This window comes from Betta splendens, chromosome 3, assembly GCF_900634795.4.
Source record: "Betta splendens chromosome 3, fBetSpl5.4, whole genome shotgun sequence".
NCBI lineage: Eukaryota > Metazoa > Chordata > Actinopteri > Anabantiformes > Osphronemidae > Betta > Betta splendens.
Genome location: NC_040883.2, coordinates 6732445 through 6754393, shown reverse-complemented (window position 1 = coordinate 6754393; position 21949 = coordinate 6732445). Strand labels below are relative to the sequence as shown.

General features: G+C 46.2%; 1 protein-coding gene across 3 annotated transcripts; it reads right to left on the bottom strand.

Moving 5' to 3' along the window:
* Positions 1-557: 557 nt before the first annotated feature.
* On the bottom strand, positions 558-21779 carry LOC114852098 (synaptosomal-associated protein 25-B). 3 transcript variants are annotated; one of them, XM_055507171.1, is made up of 8 exons: positions 21619-21779; positions 12575-12681; positions 11630-11671; positions 8898-8946; positions 5918-6035; positions 2915-3034; positions 2695-2839; positions 558-2001 (listed from the first exon to the last, which is right to left on the bottom strand). In XM_055507171.1, exons 2-8 carry the CDS (start codon positions 12644-12646, stop codon positions 1933-1935), a joined length of 615 nt encoding a protein of 204 aa, XP_055363146.1. In that variant the 5' UTR covers positions 12647-12681; positions 21619-21779; the 3' UTR covers positions 558-1932. The 3 variants fall into 3 exon arrangements, with proteins under 3 accessions (XP_055363146.1, XP_029000028.1, XP_055363145.1); XM_029144195.3 differs by lacking the exon at positions 5918-6035 and adding an exon at positions 5574-5691 and having other exon boundaries at positions 21619-21778; XM_055507170.1 differs by lacking the exons at positions 5918-6035; positions 21619-21779 and adding exons at positions 5574-5691; positions 12957-12978.
* Positions 21780-21949: the final 170 nt, after the last annotated feature.

Sequence of the window (21949 nt, the reverse complement as noted above, 5' to 3'; positions counted from 1 at the left end):
CTTCCATGCCTGACACACTTGGTGATTTAGCCCCAGGTTCTGAAGGCCTTAGCTAGGATAAGCTTTCTTACCTCTGTTCACCCCGAAGAACAGCAAATTGGATAAATGTGGTAGAACTTTGCACACGTTAAATATAGCTACTGTAATTTTAACATGCATTTTTTATAACGCGAAGTCTGTCTGTGTGGAGAATGAAGATATGATTTCTTGGAACGTTATTTGTCTGTATAGTCGTACTCATTTGATTCATATATTACCATGTATAAGTGAAAATAATTTATTCATTACCAGAACACATATAATGTTTCTAATGTCACAAATGCAGTTGTTACATCATACTGGAAATAAAACTTGTCAGGTCCCTCCCAATTTTGTTGCTTTTTGAGCTAACTCTATTTTAGAGTTATTAATAAGGATACTCAATACTAGCAACAAAGGAATAATATGTAAGTTCACAGCGCTCAAAATAACAATTGACTTAAATCAAAATTGCATCACACTGGATGATGCCGTGGTTATCACTGCATCACTGTTACCCAAACAGAGAGGGAACACAGTTTGGTCCTACAGTCATGTTGGTTTTATTGGCATTTTCCAATATATTATATTACAGTAATGGTCACAGTCTGGAAAGGTATGGAGACATGAAACAAAAAGAGTGGCACTATTGCAGGTAAAACGAGCCTTTCCTCTGCATATGGCATACAGAGGCTGCATGCAGTTGCCATGTTAGAATATTTTTTGCCTAGAGAAATGAAATATACAGTGTCTTCTAGCAGCAGATGGACATGCATAACACACACAATGCGCCACTTGGTATTGCTAGGGTTGAATCATGGGTAAAGCAGTGTGGCCTATATACGAAGAGGTTGTTGGCCGCTCTGTAACTCTGCCTCTGAGCAGGGCAGGTCATTGCTGTGACTCCACCTCCTTTCTTAATCACAATATGAGCTAATAGAGTCAACTAATAAGACATTTGTCCGATGGTTTAACAAGAGCTCCGCCGTAAATGCTGCTCAGACCACAGACAAATGCAAATTTTGACACACACATTTAGCTATATGTTACAAGTATGAATCAGGTTTTTATGAATTACAATTCAAATTTTTAACACTTGTCACTGAATGGTTGGATTTGGCTCCCTGAGGAAGACGTGTGCACTATACAATCCATGGCGTTCAACTGTTTCAATCCTGCTCCGTCAGTAAAGTTGGTGAAATACTGGCGCACCAGCAGCCGTGTGCCCAAAGCTCATAGTTTTAGCCAAACGACCCAGGCGCTGACATAGGCTTAACCGGGTATTCAAAAATTAATAAGACATGAGCAGGCAACAAAGTTGACGTTGAGAAGCACTGTGTTTAAACAGTAGCCTTAGTTTACAAGCAGTGAGGGCTTTATGTTCACTAGACTCACGGCAAATCACTGTGTAAGCATCACAACATCTTTACTCATGACTACACGCGGTGTTTCCTACATGGACAACAGCAGAGTTCTGTTAAGGGGAGAGGAGATCTTGAAACATCATGTGCATACAGTTTATATTACACAGACCTTTTAAAAAAAAAGAGCGATCGAGGGAAAAAGGACGCGTAATCTAAACCAATGCCATTTGAGAAACACTATGTACAGAGTGGAGAGTGGATGATGTGTACCGACCTATTAGTTCTTAACAAAAACAAATAGAGACAACACTGAACAACATAGACGATAAGGGGAGGAGAGGGGAGGTGGAAGTGATGGGGGGGGGGGCTCTCAGAGGAAAGTATGATATGTGCATGTGTGCAAACGTCGACACGTATCACAATAAAAGCATGAGTTTGCGGTGGCTGCTGTTGAGCAAAGGAAGCGGGTTCCGGGCCGGGTTTAGTTGGAGCTGTTATTTGCCGGGGTGCCTGGGGTTTCGCGGGGGATGAAAGCACTTCCTGCTGCAGTTTAGCCACTGCCCAACATCTTTGTGGCGCGCTGGTTGGCCTCGTCGATCCTGGTCTTGTTGGAATCAGCCTGTAAGAGAAAGGCGCAGACGGTAGATAGCAGGCGGCCGCTGCTCAGGAAACGTGGCATCCGGCCGCATTCAAGGCAGACCAGGCAAACGGCACAGTGTGAAAGCAGGACTTTAGCAAATAGATCATTTTTAATTCAGATTTATCATTTCGACCCAGGCGTAATGCTTCTTTCCTGTACAAACTCCCATGTCTTCATTTGCCAACCACCAGCTTCTTTTTTGTGGCGCTGTGCGTTAACTTCTGATATCTTGATTATCTGACAGATTTTGAATCTCTGTATAGTTGAATTCTGCCTCAGGGCCATTCCACTGTGAAGTATCTGTTTCTACTCAGACTGTATTTTCTCTGGTTTTCGAAGAATTCAGAGAGGCTGTTGCCTAGTAACAACTGGAGCCACCCTGATTCCATCACTCACTCACACATTTTCAGGCACTTTATTCTCATAAGAGTGGTTGGTACGCTGGAGCCTATCCTGTCATTTTGGTGAATGGTGGGCGACACCCTGGACATTTACCAGCCCAGCACAGGGCCACATACTCTCACACTCACACCTATGGGCAATATAGAGTCTCCAATTAACCCGAATGTGTGTTTTTGAGTGGATTCTATAATAAGTATGGATTCAGGATAAACAATGCAGTCCCAGGCACCTATTCAAACACTCGTCGTGACAGCAGTGATTGTACAGTACCTTCTCCATGATCCTGTCGATCTGGCGGTTCTGCGTGTCGATCTCCTGGCCCATGTCTAGGGCCATGTGACGCAGATTTCCAATGATGCTGCCCACCTGCTCCAGGTTCTCGTCCATCTCGTTCTCCCGAGCATCGTTTGTTACCCTGGAGCACACGGGAGCCCCATTATTACCCAAACCTTACGTGCGAGACGCAAAACTTTAACACACAGACGTTTACCTGCGGATGAAGCCCCCGCTGATGGCCATCTGTTCACGCTCGTCCACGACTCGAGCACCGGGCTGGCTGTTAACCACTCCGTCCTGGTTCCCTCCCCAGGCCTGGCCCCCGCCCTTAATCCTACCGCACACACATTTCAGTTAGGGCTTCTGCAACATTTTCTACTGGCTTACTTTGAAAATGTTTTGCATCATATCGTTTTAGGCCAATTCGCTAACTAATAGCAACATTATAGCCACGTATGATAACACTACAAACAGTACATGCATTTGCAGCCTGTTAGTGAGCAATTGATCCAACAAGCAGATCAATTGAATCAGAGGACAGTAAGCTCACATGTAGCTTGTGTTAGAAGATACTTAATAGTCAGAAAACTTCTCCCACAAGCACAAACAGAGAAGACACTGACCAGACATCGAACAGAGGAGACATGAACACACACACATACATGTAAACATGCAGAGTGAGAGAACTTGCAAGGTGGAAACACATTTGACGTGGGAAGGGAAACATGTAGGTGAAATAAGATCAGATACATGTAGCTAATAAAAGAAAGCCAGACAGTTTCATTGTGAAAACCCCAAAATAAAAAAACCCAAAAAGAAAAAGAAACAACCCAACAAAAACAACATGAATGGTGATCATTCTGCATGCCAAGCTTTCATTTCCTAGTGTGATCTGTGATCAGCCCTTCATTTCATGTGGATGGGTATATCTGTAGGATGATAGATCTGTGTACAGTCCAACCAGCAAATGTAACTCATTGCGTTTGCTTGGAGTATGTTACAGTTAGAGTAACATAGCATCGATGCTATTCCAGACAGACTCCAGACAGTTTAACAACAAGCAAGAATTATGTTTGTATGCTATTTGACCCAGAGCTGTCATGGAAACAGTCCAGATTAGATGATACACTCAACATAACACGGGATTACATAGTTGGAGGTTTATGACTGGGGGGAACAAAGAGCTATAGAATAGACAAGATCTGACCCCAAGAGGATCACATATGGAAACAGAGCCAAAATGGACCAAATAGAGTAAACATCTTTATACAGAAAACAAAAGGTTTACCCTAAAAATGCTACTATAACATGCTACTAGCACTGAAGTGAAGTGTCAACAAATAATTTACAATATTTTAAATTATAATAAAATTTTAAATAAATAACTTTTAACAACACAAAGTAAAAGTTCAAACTTTTCTAAGCAAAACCAAAGCTCATCCTGTACCAATGCATAATTTATGTCTGTGCTGTATTTGCTAATAATCAAGGCTTCACTTAAGTCATTCTCAGAGAATTACAATAAAAATAGATTAAAAACCAACACATGTGTCTTCAACTGTTAACCACTTGTGTTTTCTATAGCTCTGAGATAGACGCGTGTAGACTACATGTACAGGTCCCAGAGTATAGTATGCACAGACATGACTCAGTGGCCATAGTTTGGCTGTGGAAGAACATCACACAGGAGTTTGGCAAATGGGCTTTAGAAAGGCAAATATTAGATCAAACCTCACAAAGTACAAATATAGCACGTAGACGTTTCAGCATGTTAAAAGGTTTTTTATTCCGTGCAAAGTGTGGCCAAGGAAGAAATTTGCCTAACTCATGCATGATATTTATTTAGGACAGCCCTGAGGGAGGAGAGGGAAGAGCCAGCTGAGGCATCCTTAGTCACAATGTGACGTCATAGCTTCATGTGTCACAGTAGCTGTATATTTAAGTAACTCTCATTTCTTTAAATGCTTTCTTACTGTGTGTTTACAGGACCGGTCTGTTAATTGCACCTTGCTTCACCTTCACTACTATACAGAGAACAATGTAAAGTCTTCATGTATAATGTCTGGAAAAAGTTAAATAAAGTGCACAATGCATCCAAGTATAAAAGACCCAATCCATACGAAATACAAAACAAAGAAAATTTATATTATTATTATATTATTATTTATAGTTAGTTAGTTTAGCTGTGTTTAGCATAAGGACAGGAAACAGGGGAGGGGGGGGGGGCATCCAGCTCTGTTCAAAGGTAACAAAATGTACCAGTCTCTCAAGTTGACAGTAAACTATGAATTAGCTGGTTAGATGGGTTTTGTTTCTATGGAACAGAGCCACATGGAACCTACAGAGTCACACTGTATGTACTGTAAATCAGACCCCTCTCTGTGGAAGCAGGACCTTTACCAAGGTTCTGAATGGAAACAAAAATGTAAAACCAAGCTGATTTGGTTGCATTACACGCAGCATGGTGCATCATGCTGCAGGGTGTCGGGGGGGGGGGGGGGGTGTTGGAATGGGTTTAAAGGGGATGCTGGGCGGCTGGGGCCCCACATCTCAGCTGATGCTGCTACCTGCTGGAAAAGAAGCTCTCATCCAATGTGGAATGAAGGGCTCTAGATGACAGCGACAGCAGCGGCTTCGGCCTCGCTGTGTCCGCGTGCAGTCGCACACTCGCTCGGGCCTAACTTTAAGCACACACACATCCGCGCCGCATGCAGTGCGCGCGCCCCGGCTCGGAGTGTGTGATGGCGGCTACGGGCCGCACTGCTCACACCACAGTTCACCATGCTCTATACACCAGAAGCAGGCGGATGGAGAGAGAGAGAGGCAGGCAGGCACTGAAACACATGCAGTCAGGCGACACAGGCAGCACCTACTTGTTACAGGGACATGAACATAGACCACAGAACTGTCCTAGATTGTTCAAATTCTTTTCTGCATCCTTCATGTCCTTATTGATTTGGTCCATCCCCTCCTCGATGCGCTCCAGTTGCTCTGATTACCAACACATTGTCATTTTTCCCAGCAAAAGAACGAAAGCACATGAGAAGAGAAGAAAGGAGGAAGGGGTCGCGGGTGGGAGGAAGTGGAGGTGGGGAATGGGGGGGGGACAAAGGAGAAAGACAAAAAAGACATTGACTGTGACAAGAGAGACATCAGACATCACCACCATCACCAGCACTGGACAGGCAAGAGCACGGGGCTCCTGGCCGGTACCTACTTTTTAATACATGGGCATATCAGACCACAGCATTGTCCTAAATCTTTTAAATCTTTCTCGGCCTCCTTCAGGTCTGCGTTGACCTTGTTCATGCCCTCCTCCACACGATCAAGTTGCTCTGGTGAGGACAAAGGCATGAGAGCAGTGAAATAAAACTGAGTGGTTTTGGTTTTCTGGGGGCTGGCGCTCTACGCTACAGCACGAGAGCCGCAGAGGGCAAAGCAGGCAACAGACATCGGATTGAAATAGGGGTTTCTGCTTTTGCTGTCAATTTAAATTGGAACCACGGATGTTAGATTGTTTTAACAGTTTTATTTTACTACCTTCATCCAGAGGAACATTTCACCCGAGTGGCAGTACCTGTACCTGTAGCGTCTGCAGATGAGGACGCGAAGGCTGAACGCGGCTGCACGGCCGCACAGACAAGTGAAACGAAAGCCGGTCCACGTGAGATTTTAGAGGGACAACTCACACACAGGTCGACGCGAATCAGAAGCTAGCGCCGAGGGAAGCGAAGCGGGGGAGAGGCAGAAGACAGAGAATTACAGCACGTGGCTCAAAATGTGGCAGGCGGTGCAAAAGCAAGCGAATAATCAATGAAGTGATCATGTAATGAATGGGATGAAAAGCCCCATTTGGGCACGTGAAGTCGTGCATGCTGCCTCCGTCAGATGGGGAAAAGGACGCAGAGCCGCAAAAATCAAAGCTCTGATTCAAGGTCAGGTCCTCTCTGGTTAAAGGCTACTGGAGCAAACAGCAGCCGCTTCCATCAGAGGGGACATTTTGTCCACCAGGAAGAACGCTGAAGGCTTGATTGGTCACATTGTATATTTCAGAAGCCACTGATGCCCTGAACTCAGGTTGTGGGTCTATAGAAAAGTCCTTTCATATTTTCCCTTGATGTTTTTAATAAACCATAGTTTCTGCCATTTTATTCAGACACAAAGCCAAAAGGAAACTAGTGCAAAACACCAGAAAAACAACATGTTTCTTGCGAGAATTATTTTCCCTGCGATACTTCATTGTCAACTTAAGTCAATTAAGTAAAGTAATATGTCTTCTATGTCCATAACCAACATCCTAATCCTAACAAACCTTTCATCAACCGCATGTTCGTAACAAAGTCTCTGTATAAATACGAACTCTGCTCGCGGTTCACCAACACACGACACAGCACAACTAAGCGGCCTTCCGCCGTCATCCCACGCCCAATAAGGGGTTTAGTGGAGGAAGGAACGTGAGACCTGTAATCTTCCTTCTGAGGATTAATGTGTAGCCTCCGTTCCACTTTCTTGGATTCACAGGTTCCACTGGCTAGAAAGCAAAGGGAGGAGCGGTTACACCGCGAGGAGGTCGCTCATATTCACATGAGCATTGTTTTAGAGAGATTTTGATCTTCCTCCATCAGCCCTGGATGAGGCGTAAACTAGGTCAACATCCACATATGTAACAAGCAGTGAGACCTCCAGCTTATGTAATACATCACTGCAAGAAATGACAAATTCTCCCCTACTGACCTCTGTGTGTAAAGGGCAACATGCTGTAAGAACCGCAGACATGGAAACCTATGAAACATGTAAGAAAACGGCAGACAGACAGGACACAGAGCGCTTTTGCGAACAATGTGATCTCCGGGCGAAGGTATAGAAGAGGAGGAAAAATGGAGGATCACTAAAAAAAAACAGGAGCCGGCAGAATAAGAGAAAGCGCAGGAACCCGAGGACGACGCGGGAGGCGAGGGGGAAGACAGAAATGGAGAGAGACAGATGGGAGATCAGGTACAGAGGACATGGGCTGAAAGGCGGAGGTAATTTAAACCTGTGAATTGATTGGCGCCCGGCGCTAACGGCGGCGAGCTGTGCACCGCGGCGACCCGTCCTCTGGGGGGACGACAGGGCGAGAGCGATGGGGGAGGAGGGGGGGTGGGGGGCGCGAATCTGTTCCTCTGACAGGCCAATTAGGCCGTCCTTTCACGCATGGAGCCTTCGGTTAACACACATATGCACATCCCCCGCTGGGCCGTGAGCAGCGCTGCTCTGACTACAGTACGTGGACCTGCATGTAGCCGTGTGTGTGCATTTAGCGGGGCCTCGTGGAGCCGCGACCCGAGAGCGTGGTTTAGGGCTCGCGGAGGTGCTGGAGCCGATCACAGCTGTCACTGGCTCAGAAGCAGGGTTCTGGACAGGTCGCCGGCCCATCACAGGCCTGACGGACAGACACATTCACACCAGCATCACCAGCATCACCGCCCTGTTACTAAAATATTACATATAATTATTAATGATGTCAGTACCTCTGTTGCTAGGAGATATCTGTAGCTGAGTTCAATGAAACGTAAGTAATCACAGGCAGCTAACCAAGCTGTAGGATTTAATGAATCCACTAACGATATGCAAATTCTAATGACGACATTACTTAATCTGTAACAATGCACAAAGTAAAAAGGTGCTTTTAATTTTGTCTGTTACTCTTAAATACCTGTTATTGTAACAGGTTTTATTACTTTAGCACTTGTGTTGTACTGTATGTAATGAGCTTGTGTAGCTGAGCTCTAACAGTCGTCAGTTATTCTATCACAAGCTAAAAATGAAGGGTTTGTTGTTTATTTCCTCCTCAGAGGTCAAAGGCTGTAAATGTTGGCGACCACTAATTAAAAAAATGCCACTGGGTCCTTTTGTCTGATGTTAAAGATCTCCCTCAGTCTCATTATGTATTTATCTGAACAGTGTAGTGACAGGATGGCAAAAAGGGGGTTAGCTGAGTGGCTACATCCAGTATAATCATGCCAACCACAGCAGCTCCAGCAGTGGTTACTTGGCAGAAACTCTTAATTATAAACCATAGAGGTCGAGACACAGCTGACTGTGGCTCGACAGTGTTACACTGGATGCACTGACAGCGACTCGAGAGAGCGGCCGGAAGAAATGAAACGCCAAAGGGAAGCAGTGCTTCGTTTCGTGACCTCTCTCTGGGAACTTACCTCCCTGCTCATCCAACATGACCAGAGTCCTGATGCCGGCATCTTTGCTCTAACAGACAGAAGGAGAGAGGAGAAGAAGGAAGGAGGAACAGGGGAAACAATCGACAGATCAGTGGCGTTTAGCAGAGCAGAAAACAGAGGTTTCTGTGAAATCACCTTTTCAGCTGAGCAGAAGGAACACTTTAAAACTGCTGTAGTGAGTGTTCGCCTTCTGTCACACAGTGCATTCCTGCACAGACGTTACCTGTTAATGTGAGTGTTAGAACGCTGGTAGGTGAGACAACGCCCGGCTAAAGGTTCCAGAATCCATGCCCCGCTTAAGACTAGTCTGCTCTAGTACAATATTCAGAGTGTGTGCATTACAGACAAAAATGTGTTATGTGTCGCATTTGACCTCATTATATAACAAGAAACTTTGAAACAACACAAAGATAAAACCTAAGATGAAGTAAAACAACTGCACAAAACACTACAAACTCCTAAAACCTTTTGAATTAATAAGCTCATGTTTAAAGCAAATACCAAACTACCACACGATTATTCACTCCTCAATCTGCAAAGATCCTTGCGATAAACTCGTCCACCAAATGGCATTTGCTATATTTGTTCTGTTCACTGGACTCGTACCAGATATTTGTTGACAAAGCTCCGGTAATGTAGCATTGTGATCTGGCACAGAGTTGGCACACACACACACACGCACACACACGCACACACACACACACACACGCACGCACACGCACACACACGCTTTTTTTCATCTCATAATAACACACTTCAGTGGGCACACAATAACCACATTAACCACTATGCGTACACGCACACAGCAAAACAACAGCTTTGCGCTCTCCATGAGCCAGAGGCCTGCTCTGACAGATATTAAAGTCCAAAGGCCGTTCAGCGCACGCATCAGCTCCTTCAGATCAAACTGCGCTCTGATCCACTTGAATCAGTGACACGGAGAAACCGGCGCTGGAAGCCAGTTAGACACGCCGCTGATATTAGCGTTAATCAAACGGACTGTAAGAGAGACCGGCCCGCGGCCGCGGATCTGCGTCCGTGGGAGGGGGACGAGCTTTTTTTATGCCACAAGCATTAGCATATACACAGTTACACGTTTGCATATGTGCCTGATGCCAGCGAGGTAACTGCTTGTTCGCCCCCTATGAATGATGGGAAAGCGAGCAACCGGTCGGCGCCTGCGACCGACGGACAGGATGTCTGACCAGGCCAACTGGCGTACGCGGATGTGGTGACATCACTGCTTCCTGTGGGCTCCACAGGCACACGACACCATCATCTTTTTCACACTTCGCTGCGGCACACTGCGTCACAAAGTCTCAAATAAAGATCGGATCGGATGATGCTAGCGGTTTCTCCTCGAGTCGTACACTGCATAACAATGTAGGACCAATAAAGATTAGTATTTTAAATTACTTCACTTACATCATTAGAATGAATCACGATCATCGTGAGTTCATTCTAAGTATGTGACTTCGAAAAAGCTAAAAACAATGAAGACAAGAAATAGAATGTAAATTAAGTAACACAGACTCAGACAAAGAACAAAAACAAACGTCCGGCTGTAACACGGATCCTCGGCTATTGATTTTCCATTGAGGCATCTACTCTTGTCTCCTGTCTCCTGGAGTCTGTCGTGAAGATGCGTGACCAACATGTCGACCTGCTGCCGTGCTATTAGTCACCCAGAGGGGAGGTGACATCGCACACAAACACATAATATACTAAATCTAATCCAACACAGCCTGATTGATTAGAGGTTTCAACGTAATTGAATGAGGTCCGGGTAAAACACAGCTTCGTATGTGAAAATAGTTCCCGGCATCTTGAGCAACGTGTTGAGTAAATGCTAGATCAGAATCAGAATCAGAATCAGAATCAGAAAAGCTCAGCCTGAAGACTGTAAACATAAGAACGGATCAGTCCTGTGAAGGTCAGCGCGACCTTCAGAATAACATTTATCTCTTTTGGTCCAGATCCGTACTCGGCTGTGGTCCACACGTCCTCGTAGTTTGACAGCTGTCATCCTCCAGGAGCCAAACAGAAGCTGGTCCTCCTCTAATCATGACTGAATGCTAATTACAACGAGGCTGCTTGTATATTGCCATAATATAATGTGGGACTGAGAAAGCAGGGTCTTGCTATTATTTGTAAAGGTCAACAACTGAGCCGCCGTCGGTGGAGCTGCTCGTCTGTTGGGCCGGTGACCGATTCGTTTGGGCCTCAGGTCTCACCCTGTCGCTCACACAGTCACACTCATTAGAACACGGTGACCGGTCCCCGGGGATGAGGACGAGGCCACGTCTCTGAGGCCGGTGGGACAAACAGGAACTGGAGGCGCGCTAAACATCTTACTTAAAGCCAACGTAATGCTAACGTTTCCTGGCATCTGCACAGCGTCTCGCCTGAGACGACACCGGAGGCTGAAACGGGCCGCGGTTCAGCAGTAGCAGCTCTGGGAGCTGCTCATTAAGGACGAACCTAAGACGCCTGGTCCCTGAACCCACCGCTACACTGCAGGTGGTCACCTTGTTAACACCAAGGGCTCCTCTCACACAATTCAATAATTAGCATCTATAAAGGGAAAATCAAAGATCAAAGGGATGTGAAAGGTCTTCATGACTTATCTCATCTTGTGGGTTTCTTATGGGTTATTATTATTGCTTCCAGGGCTATTCATGCTACTGATGTGGGGTATGTGCTCCACTCACCTCCTCCACCAGCGCCAGCATGCGCCGAGTGCTCTCCAGAGACTGCGAGGAGACAGAAGGACACAAGTGATGAGCAGCGAACCAACAAGAGACAAATGCAAACACACAGTTAATTAATGTTGAGCATGTTTAATCTAACACAGTGTGAGGTGAAAGGTGAACCCGACTACGTGTACTGTAGTCCAAGATGCGCAGACAGAGGGAGAGATTCATCATACGTTCACTTGACTATTTTTCTAATCTGATTTTTGCGTTGTGTTTATTAAATTCCTCTGGATCTCATCCATTTCTCCAAAAAACGCCTTTTCATCCCTCACCCTTTATTCACAGTAATCTGCTCATCTCCTTCCATTCCCGCCTCCCTTCTTTCCGCCGCCCTTCCCTCCGCGCCGCATTCACGGAGGCTCTCGGCCTTGCGTTATCTCCTCATGAATGTTTAATAAGGCCATTCGAGCTCCGCCATTATTCTGCTGCGCAGAATTATCCGCGCTTCCTGAGCTCCTCTCAGCTCATTAAAAAGGGCAAAGTTCCCTCACTATCCAAAAAAAGCACGGTCTTGATGAAAGAGACATGTTAAAACAAGCGGAGGGTCACCGCAGAGCAGCTGTGTCTGCAGGCCCGGAGGCTTTACGGATAAATGTGTGCCTCCGTGAGAACAGGTCATTTGAAAATGCCAAACTATAATTATACTGTCGTGGAGCGAAAATCGCTTAGGACTAAAACCAGTGTGACTCGACTTTTACCTCCAAGTGCCTCTGAGTCACCTGTTTATTTTTATCTTCTCTGATGAATGAAGGCACAACAAGGTAATGTAACAAGGTGTTGTGCAAAACCTGAGTTAGAGTCTACACTCTCACATGCACATGATGATTTAAGATGCGCCTGACAAATAGTGTAATATAAGTAGATATCAGCAGTGCTTTATGTACATGAGTACTGTCGTACCTCATCAGCTATCTGATCTGCACGTGTCTGCAGGTCAGCCAGCTCATTACGCATGTCTGCTTCATCTGCCATGATGACTGCTGAACGTCCACTTCAGGCAAGACGGACTGAGGAGAGAGAGAGAGAGAGAGAGAGAGAGAAAGAGAGAGAGAAAGAGAGAGAGAGAGAGAGAGAGAGAGAGAGAGGTCAGTTCCAAGCATTTAAAGTAAAGTACGCGAAGTTTGGTTATCTGAAAAACAAAACAAAGAAAAACACACACACACACACTTTTCCTGGGGTTTCCAAAGAAAGCAGTTTAAGCAATGAGTCAGAACATAAAAGCACCATCAACACAGGAAGTCAAAGTGCAGGAGCATCAACGCTGTTGAACGCCATCACTGACCAGCTTCAGCTTTGCTTCACGCTCCCACCGACACCTACGATCACTTTGACCCACTGAGAGGGAAAAAAAAAACGCTTCCTCACTGTAACTGTAAAAAAAAACCCACTCGGGTCTATTTCTGGTCCTGTGATGCGCTGACAGGCAGCGTTTCACCCGGCGGGGCCAGAAGCGTGGCCCATGAAAAATGCATGCGGCTGTTAGTCTTCAGACTGAGGGAGCGGAGCGCTGCTGCGCCGTCGAAGGTGATGAGCGGTAAAGCTCAGCCTCCCTGGTTCCGTCACGCCTTTTTCACCTCCCCAGTAACTCGTCGGTGACGCTGCTGAAGCAGTGGTATTCTGAGCTGAGATGTGAAAAACCGTCCGAGGCGAACGGACGCAAGGTCGCCGAGCATCACAGCTCTGCCCTCTGCCAGTCTGTCTCCATCTGTCTCTGTCTCCATCGAGGCCGTTAATAATTAAACATGTGCCGGGAACGGAGACGGAGCGGGAGAAAGCGGCCTTTTCGGGGATCTGTGTGTTTTGTCTGCTGTGCTTGGTGCTCAAGTGCTTTCGAATCCGCGGCATGTTGACATTTAAGCTGCTTGGCTGACAGTGTAATCCAGGGCTGCATGCAGTTAGAGCGGAATCAATCCATAGATCAGCGACAGCACAGGTGAACTACACACCAAACAAGGCTTCTGTCCCGTTCTGCCGTTGGATTAACTAAAATGACTATAAATACACTCATGTGAGAGGCTCCAGAAAACAAAGGAGAAAAGAAGCCTTCACAAGGAGGTGAATGAGATGAACGTGAACCTGGTGAACTGGGGACTCGAATAAAACACAGACATCAAAGCTCAAAGACTATAGGTTTTTATTCAATTGTGAATGAGAAGAGCTCAATAAAAAATAAAGGAATAACTCAGAATGTAAATAAATAAATAAAAAAAAAAACAGGCACTAGAAACTGCAGGTTAACTCAAAGGACAGAGCCCAGAACTTGGAGATGACGGAGCTCTTTAAACTGCGCACCTCTGCTGACACACATGACACGAACTGCAGACTTTAATTATGTTCACACCCAACTTCAGCTAATCTGCTGATTGGACCTTGATTTTATCTCTCTGCTTGATTTGCGGCTCTTAAGTAGATCAGACCAAAACCGAAACCCGTCACATCCACGTCTGCGCTCACTTCTCGCCCACTTGTTGATGCCGTTGCTGTGGTGGTGATGTCATTAGCAGCGTCAATGCACGGCTCATTAAAATAAAAACAGCTCTTTAAAAACTGAATTAAACACGTCTCAGCTGCGTTGGCATCCTCTGCTTCTCTGCGTTCTTCATTTCATTGCAGCATCTGCTCTGGGTGACATCAACTCTTCACATTGCATTCACTATTTAGTGTACGGAAGCTGTGCGCTCGCACTGCTCATCTCTGTATCAGTCCATCGATCCCTCTGATTGGAGCATAATCGGGCACTTAACACACGTTGACCATCGACACAGAGAGTATTGGCTCCGTCTGTCGGCTCCGTCCTCATTTGAAACAGTAAAACACACTGGCAGTGAAAGGACAGCATCACTAATTTACCACTGCCCTAAGATCTGTCTATGTTCCTCCTCCTCCTCGTCTGTCTGTCTGTCTGTCTGTCTGTCTGTCTGTCTGTCTGTCTGTCTGTCTGTCTGTCTGTCTGTCTGTCTGTCTGTCCGTCCATCCTAATCTGGCATTCTGAAAGTCACTTCCTCTTTAACATACCTCACGTGTTGCTCACACACACACACACACACACACACACACACACACACACACACACACACACACACACACACACACACACACACACACACACACACACACACACTACAATGGACCTATGAGATGACACAAGGCCCAGCCGTCCCCCATCCCCCACTTGTGGCCCGGCTGCCTGTCACTTGTCTTACAGCGGTTGCTGTAAGGCCTGAACTGTCAGGCTCAGCCCATGGAGAGATTAAAGTCAGCGGGGAAAGAGGATTTACTCTCCTCTCCCTCCCCAACACACACTCACACTATGACACTCACTCCATCTACTCTTGCTTGGATTCTTATTTCACTTTATCTACTTCCTGTGTCCTCACTGCTCATCAATAAGTCGAGGAAACAGAAGGAGACATCCTGTATTAACATGATCATGTACTGTATCAACATGATAGGAGAATTATTACTAGAGTAATTTAAAAAAGTTTTATGAAAAAAAGGTTAGTGAAAAAGTTGTTATAGCTAAACTCTGGGAATCTGCTGAGTCGTGGAAACAGCAACAATAACTGATAGATGGAGAGGCAGAATAAAAACACCACAGCAATGGCTTAAGTGCAGCTGCTAAAAGGAAACTGATAAATAATTGATCAAAATATTATTAGCATTAATCCTGGGAAGCAGAATGAGGGAGGTGGAGAGCGAGGATGGGTTTAGGTTCTGGGGCAGGTTCTGGGGCAGGTTCTGGAGCAGGTTCTGGGGCAGGTTCTGGGGCAGGTTCTGGAGCGTTTTCACGTCACTGGGACAAAACGATGATGAAAACGTGCTGTTCTGTTCTCTGAGTGGACGACATCCCAGCCTGCGATGGGACGCTTCCCACACGGACCCTGCGTCTGTCTCTTCTGCTGGTTGCATTTCATGAACGTTGACCTGCTCCTGTCCGTCGCGTCCATCATCGCACCTTTTCTCAGCGCCTCCTGTCGCGAATCGAGCGCGACGGCCCGTCGTGCGCGTGCGAAGATGGCGCTGGAGCTTGGCGCGGGGGACTGGATTAGCTCCGTCACGGGCTCAGACGAGTTGCACACACTTCCACAGCCCCACTCGTGAAAAAGAAGCTAATGGAGAGCTATTTCAGGCGGCAAAAAGAAATCCTGTCAAAGCGTACGAACGTAAAGTGCCGCCGTGAGAACGGCAGCATCTTTTATATAAAACATCTGATCACAGGAAGGCGGTTTGAACTAATTCTGTCTTCAGTGTGACTGAGCCATTGCTAAAGATCAAACAGCGCTCAGACAGGAACATCGGCGTGACTACAGCCTCAGCAGCAGCAAGAGAAGAGGCCCAACTGTTTATTAGCGCCTCTGTGCATGCAGCGCGCGCCACATATAACATTACCTGCAGACAGACACGAAGCAGCAGATAAAGGGAATGAGCACATGCCCAATTCAGGGCAGGATTAAACATCTAAATAGACGCACATTTAGCATCCTCCTCTGTCGTGACAGTCTGCCTCCACTCCGAACCCACCAGTCTGCCGTCAATCAGGCGTCGTGCTCAGATAAACACGCGCAGGAAATGGGACATCGGGACACTGTGGCTGCACAAACCTCCCAGTCAGGGAAACCAGGTCAACGCGTCAGTTGTATGTTTCTCACGGGTTTACAGCGGCGCTAATCCAAATCTGGGGCATTTTCAGGATCGCTGATGCGTTTGTGCCGCGTCTGAGCAGGAAACGAGCGGGCGGGAAAATGCTCAGCTGAGAATCGGGGTTGTTGTTTCTCTATTTCGACGGGTGAGAAACACAGAGGTGAGACCTTCTGGGGGAGAGGTCAATCGGCCGTGCAGGAAGAAGACGCGTGAAGGAGCGGCAACGGAACTCACACTCAGACGCCCAAAGACGCACCATATCAATGAGTTTGACTTCATTCTGGACGGTAATGTCTTTAAGTGGCATTCAGCATATTCTCATTCAGGCATTTATGCTAACGGAGTCTGTGTATGTGTGAAGCCCCACAATGCCTTGCTGAGCTCCACCTCCTTCCACATCCACCTCCATGCCCAGGCTTACTGGCTATCTTTAACTGGGAGGAAACTGGCTCAAACTGGTCAGGTCGGCGTAACTAATGCATCTCTACCAGCATCTGAAGTCTTAATACAGCTGTCGGTATTTAGCTCCCAGCTCAACCTGGGACCAAGGGTAAATATTATAGCCTTTATTTTGGTCCAGTAACACATGGGTGTTTACATGTGCTGGGCTTTAAGCTTGGCTCCTCGCAGTCACTTTACTTTAGCACGCACCGCTACACATGCAGATCTTCCTCCTGCCCTAGAAAAACACTCGTCCCAGTGTCAGCAAGGCTCTCGTTAAAGCGGAGGGGCTGATACCCTTCAGTTACTCACACACAAATGCACGTAAACACACACGCTCAGATGCTCACATATTCACTGATGCCTCGTCCGCTGACGCTAACGTGCCTGGTCAGGACCAAGCGGAGCAATACATAGAATCAGAGTTGTTCTACAAACTCAGGGGGGAAAAATAACCACTGCCACTTCACATACAGCGTCACGCGTCCTCCGCCTCAGACAGCCTTCACATTACATCAAATACGTCAGCGCTACAGTGAAGGTCGACGCCTGAATCCTGTCATATAGCAAACATACCATACAATATATATTACTTTAAGGCAAACGTGAGCATTCTTTTACTGCGCAGGCTCAAACGAGACTACGGAACCACGACCCATCTTTAAACCGTGTAGAAATATTCATGAAACGGGCCGTTTGTTATTGGTCTACCGACAGAAAAGCACCTCCACAACCTAAAAGCTACGAACACATCCGCCAAGACGCGGCCGGGCCAGAGAGCATGCTGGGAGCCGGGGGGCTGAGCTATTCAGACAGTTCACGTACCACCGCATGGCTGACTGCTCATATACTGTGCCAATGGCCACACATACGTACACGCAGGCATGGACTTACACATACACTCCAGTCACACTTGGACACACAACTTGGATGTCCTGATGTTACTAATAGTAAACCAAGTCATTTTAATGTTATTGTTTTGATCACCAATGAAATAAATAAATATCACAGTATTCACATAACAACTTCATCTCTATATATTATAACTCTCTTGTGTTTTATATTATATTATCATTGCTCATTAATTCAGACTGACCTCATCTAGTGTCACGATCAAAACTCACCAAAAAGCTGGAAACAGAAACAAAGCTGGTCAAACAGACGTCAGATGCTTCATAATTGAGTCGCCTGATTTGTCTCCAGGTTGAACAAGGTGGAAAACTGCACACAGAGCTGATTTTTTCTTTTGCCCTCAGCAGCGCCTGCTGTGACAATATGGCCTCGCCGAATTAAAACACTCCCTATGGAGAGACAGGAGGGACACATAGGGAGAAATCTGCTGTGGAAAATCACTAAGGAAATCTGGGGGGATAAATGGCCGAGCGTCTGATTTGTGCTGCTTTCCCACAGTGGTTATTTGGCTTATTATCCTTTCTATTTGGACCATGACAATGCTCTTCTTTTATTTTTTTGTACGCTTTACAGGGAGATGTCTGGCTACAACCTAGACGCCACAGGAGAACAGCACGGAACTGCCACTCAGTGCCTGCGCAGGAGGTCGCGACCTGGCAGCGAGAGCAAAAACAAAGCATTTAAGACGCCCGCTCTGATTTTAGCACCTTCTCCGTGACAGAGGATTACGAGGCCCTGAAACACAACAGAGGGGGCAGGTTCCCAGCATCGGGCCACGCCGGCCCCGGCTGAGCAGGGATGATGGAGCAGATTGCGTTTCTGACGTTTACGCGTTATGTAATCAGAGGCAGGACGGACAGAATGGCAAGCGGGTCGAGACAGGAAGATTAACTAGAAAATGTAGGGACAGGGGGACGGGTGTGCAGAGGGGGTCAGTCAGAAAGGAGGAACACAGTGCACATTTAAACAGCTTTCTAAACCAGGTTGTTCTGGATCTGGAGGGTAATTACAGTAAATCCACCCCAAATTGCCACCTACAGACATCTCGAGCTTCGGGATCTGTCAGCATTAATTGTTGATCATAAATTAGGCAGACAGTGACGTGCGGGCAGACAGATCTGCAGGCAGGGCAACATGGTCGAGTGGGACATCCATGAGATCCAAAGCAATCATCTGTGGCCTGCAGGGATAATCACTGCAAAGCACCACTGTCCCATTCACTGAAGATAAAACCCACTGGATTAATCTGCAGGCCCACAGAAAGCACACACACACACGCACACACAGGAGCTCACGACACTTACATAACAAATGGACCACTCGCCCTCTCGCTGTCTTTTACTTTCCCTCCCTCATACATGCCTTCCCTTTCTTTTATTCGGGCATTCACAGCCTCCCTCCAAATCTAGAGTGCTCTCTCTCTCTCTCTCTCTCTCTCCCCCTCACTTCACCATCCCATGCTTTCCTCAGGTTTTCCTCCACGCACTCGCATTGAAACGGACACCTGTCAACAAGCTGCTCCGTCCGTGCTGTTCATTTATCCACGCTCACGTACTCTTTAACACAGCGATGACAGGAACATATAGTACAGTACACGCAGAAACACATACAGGTACAAATATACACATTCTGCAGATTGACATCTGAATCCATTTCATTTAATACATGAGTTACTATTAATTACTTATTTGTAGCCAGGCCTTTCTGAGAATTATTAAAAATAAAACCTAATCTCTTCTTAAGACAAACAAAGTGCACAGACTGGATGAGCATGGGCACAGTGTGTAGCTACAGGAACGGAGTCAGCGCAGATGCACCATGTCATCCTGATTAATGAGAGAGGAACAAGTGGCAATTTAGAAGTGAAATGATCTGTTCAGACAGCGTCAAAAACACAGACGGAGCCATGTTCAGGAGAAGCTATGTTTAGTCTAAATGACGGTTCACTACTCGGTTTTACACGTTGTCATGCAAATAAATGTGAATCATTCATTTCCTGCTTCATAAAACATTTGATCCTTTTAAAATATTTTAATTTTACATTCAAATTAAATTTTAGACTTACACTCTTGCTATTATTACCTGTCTGGTCTTTATTTTGTATTAAATCCTAATACTGTACAGAGAAGCTACTTTATGTGTGTAACTTCCTCTCCAGCTATATTCTGACTGACTCCTGCTTTTTAATTAAAACGTCCTAATCTTCAAGCCTTCTTCAAGTCACCGGTGTCACTTTAAAGTCTCTTGTGTGTCTGTCAGGTGCACAGATTTTTACGGTGAGACATGGGGTTTATTCTTTTAGACATCTGCATCTGACAGAAAAGACAAACGTGCTGTTTTGACAGAATGACGTGTCCTGGACACTGAACCTGGCCCCAGTGCATCCTGGGTAGGTGGAGCATCAGTCAGTCACCTGCGGGCAGACCCTGTTCTGAACAAAAGACCTGGCTCACATCACCTAACAATAGTTTACACTGTGTAAACAAAATGTAAGTTTGCTTTCATAGGATGGATGTGTAATATAGTCTACTAGTCAACTAGGCACTGAAAGTGAGCTCAGCACAAAAAGGAACAGCGCAACGTAAACGAAGGGAGTGCGTTAGTCTCGTCTTTATCAGATGCAGCTGGTGGTAATTTCTCACCTCTTGTGGCGAGCGATGGAGTGGTGGATGATGAGTGCTGTGAGGGGGAAGGAGGAGGAAGTGGAAGCCGAGCTCTGTCAGTCAGACAGGAACCATTTTCTCACCACCAACCTGATTATTTTTGCACCCTGGGCTCGGCGTTCTCCTGCTACTTCAGCTCCAGACAAGCGAACAATCAGCACTTTAACGTCAGCCTGCAACCTGAAATTGCTATTTCACTTGCTAAATTGTGACGACAGAGCACCTTTGCAGTGTTTACTTATATCTAAGTACATACAGTCCTCTGTCTTAGAATGAAACCAACCAAAAAAACAAACCCACGGCGCAAATGGCCAGTTCTGGAGCAGTGGATTAAAACAGCCAGAAACATAAAATGCAAGAGAAGTTACAACCTCCCAGGTCGCTAAGACAATGCTCCTCTCGCTCCCCGTCAAGACGACACGTGTGAACATATGCTGATCTGCTTAAGAAGTGGCCTGAGCTCTTTGTCCTTGCTGACATCAAATCAGGATGAGAAGCAGCGAGCGACAACGGTTTGCATAACCCTTCATTTCCTGGAGAAGCAATTGCACTGCTCACAAAATACCAATAATCGCAAGCCACCACAGTAAATGTCGCACAATATACTTGACTAATACTGTTTTAAAATGCCATTTTCCATCTAAAACCTGATTCTGTGGATGTAAAACCTGCTGATAGGTTAGTTTAGAGGTCCAATCGTCCAGCATCAATGTTTACTCAGTTTTATGAGCTTTAGCTGTAAAGAACTCTCTTTTTTTCGACGAAGAACGACCCGACCTGCCTCATTCCGCCTTGTTTCACAAACAGATGAAACTTCGGAGAAACTGAGAAGTGATTCTCCCACGCCAGATTTATCTGTAAAAGACGCAGCAGCGGCAGCATCCGTGCGGGCGGAAGGAGCCGGAGCTGTCCGCGGTGCTGAACACCAATCAACTCACCAACGGGCTTCCAACTCCGTTCAAAACCCCGCCGTTGTACGCGGTTTTACAACGTAAACAGATGCCACAAGCTGCGTTAGCTTTCAATTAATCAATTAATCCTAACAGCTACTTAAGACGGAAGCTCTTGTTTTAGGATAAAGAGAAAAAAACACTAATAAATCGAATAAATCCGAAATACTAAGCACCGTCACAGAAACATTAACGAGACGAGACCTTGAGCTTCTAACGGTTTAACTTTAAAACCACGCTTTATTCATTAGTCAACTTTAACTGATGTTGTTCGTCTCTGTTTAGTTGAGAGTCCGTCGGAGACGCGCGTCTGACCGAACGAACGCGTCCAACCTACCTCGTAAAGTTTTTGCGGCGCTTTGTCTTCTTTTTTATTTTACCGTGTTTCGATACGGGGTGAAAATGTCCGCGCTGTCGCTCCGGTAAACGGGACCGTCCCCGGTGGAAACACACCGCCCTCCCCCTCTCACGCGCGCGTAAAGCCCAGTGCTTTTACAGAGGGCGGACTTCCTGTGGCAGGATTCCACAATAAAACTTACAAATGGAGACAGACGATCGCTCACTCGCCCACGGACAATTTGAAGTCCCCAATGAACCGGACTGTATGGGCTTTGAACTGTTGGGGGACACTGGAGAACCCGGAGAAACCCAAGCAGACACAAAGAGAA

Bases quoted from the DNA above. Each gene is read 5' to 3' on its own strand.
- LOC114852098 (XM_055507171.1), bottom strand. From the start codon at position 12,646: ATGGCAGATGAAGCAGACATGCGTAATGAGCTGGCTGACCTGCAGACA. The intron at 3,035-5,917 runs GTAGGTACCGGC...TGTGTGCGGTAG, and splicing joins ATATGCCCATGTATTAAAAA to GATTAAGGGCGGGGGCCAGG. The intron at 2,002-2,694 runs GTACTGTACAAT...TTTCTCTTACAG, and splicing joins TCGACAGGATCATGGAGAAG to GCTGATTCCAACAAGACCAG.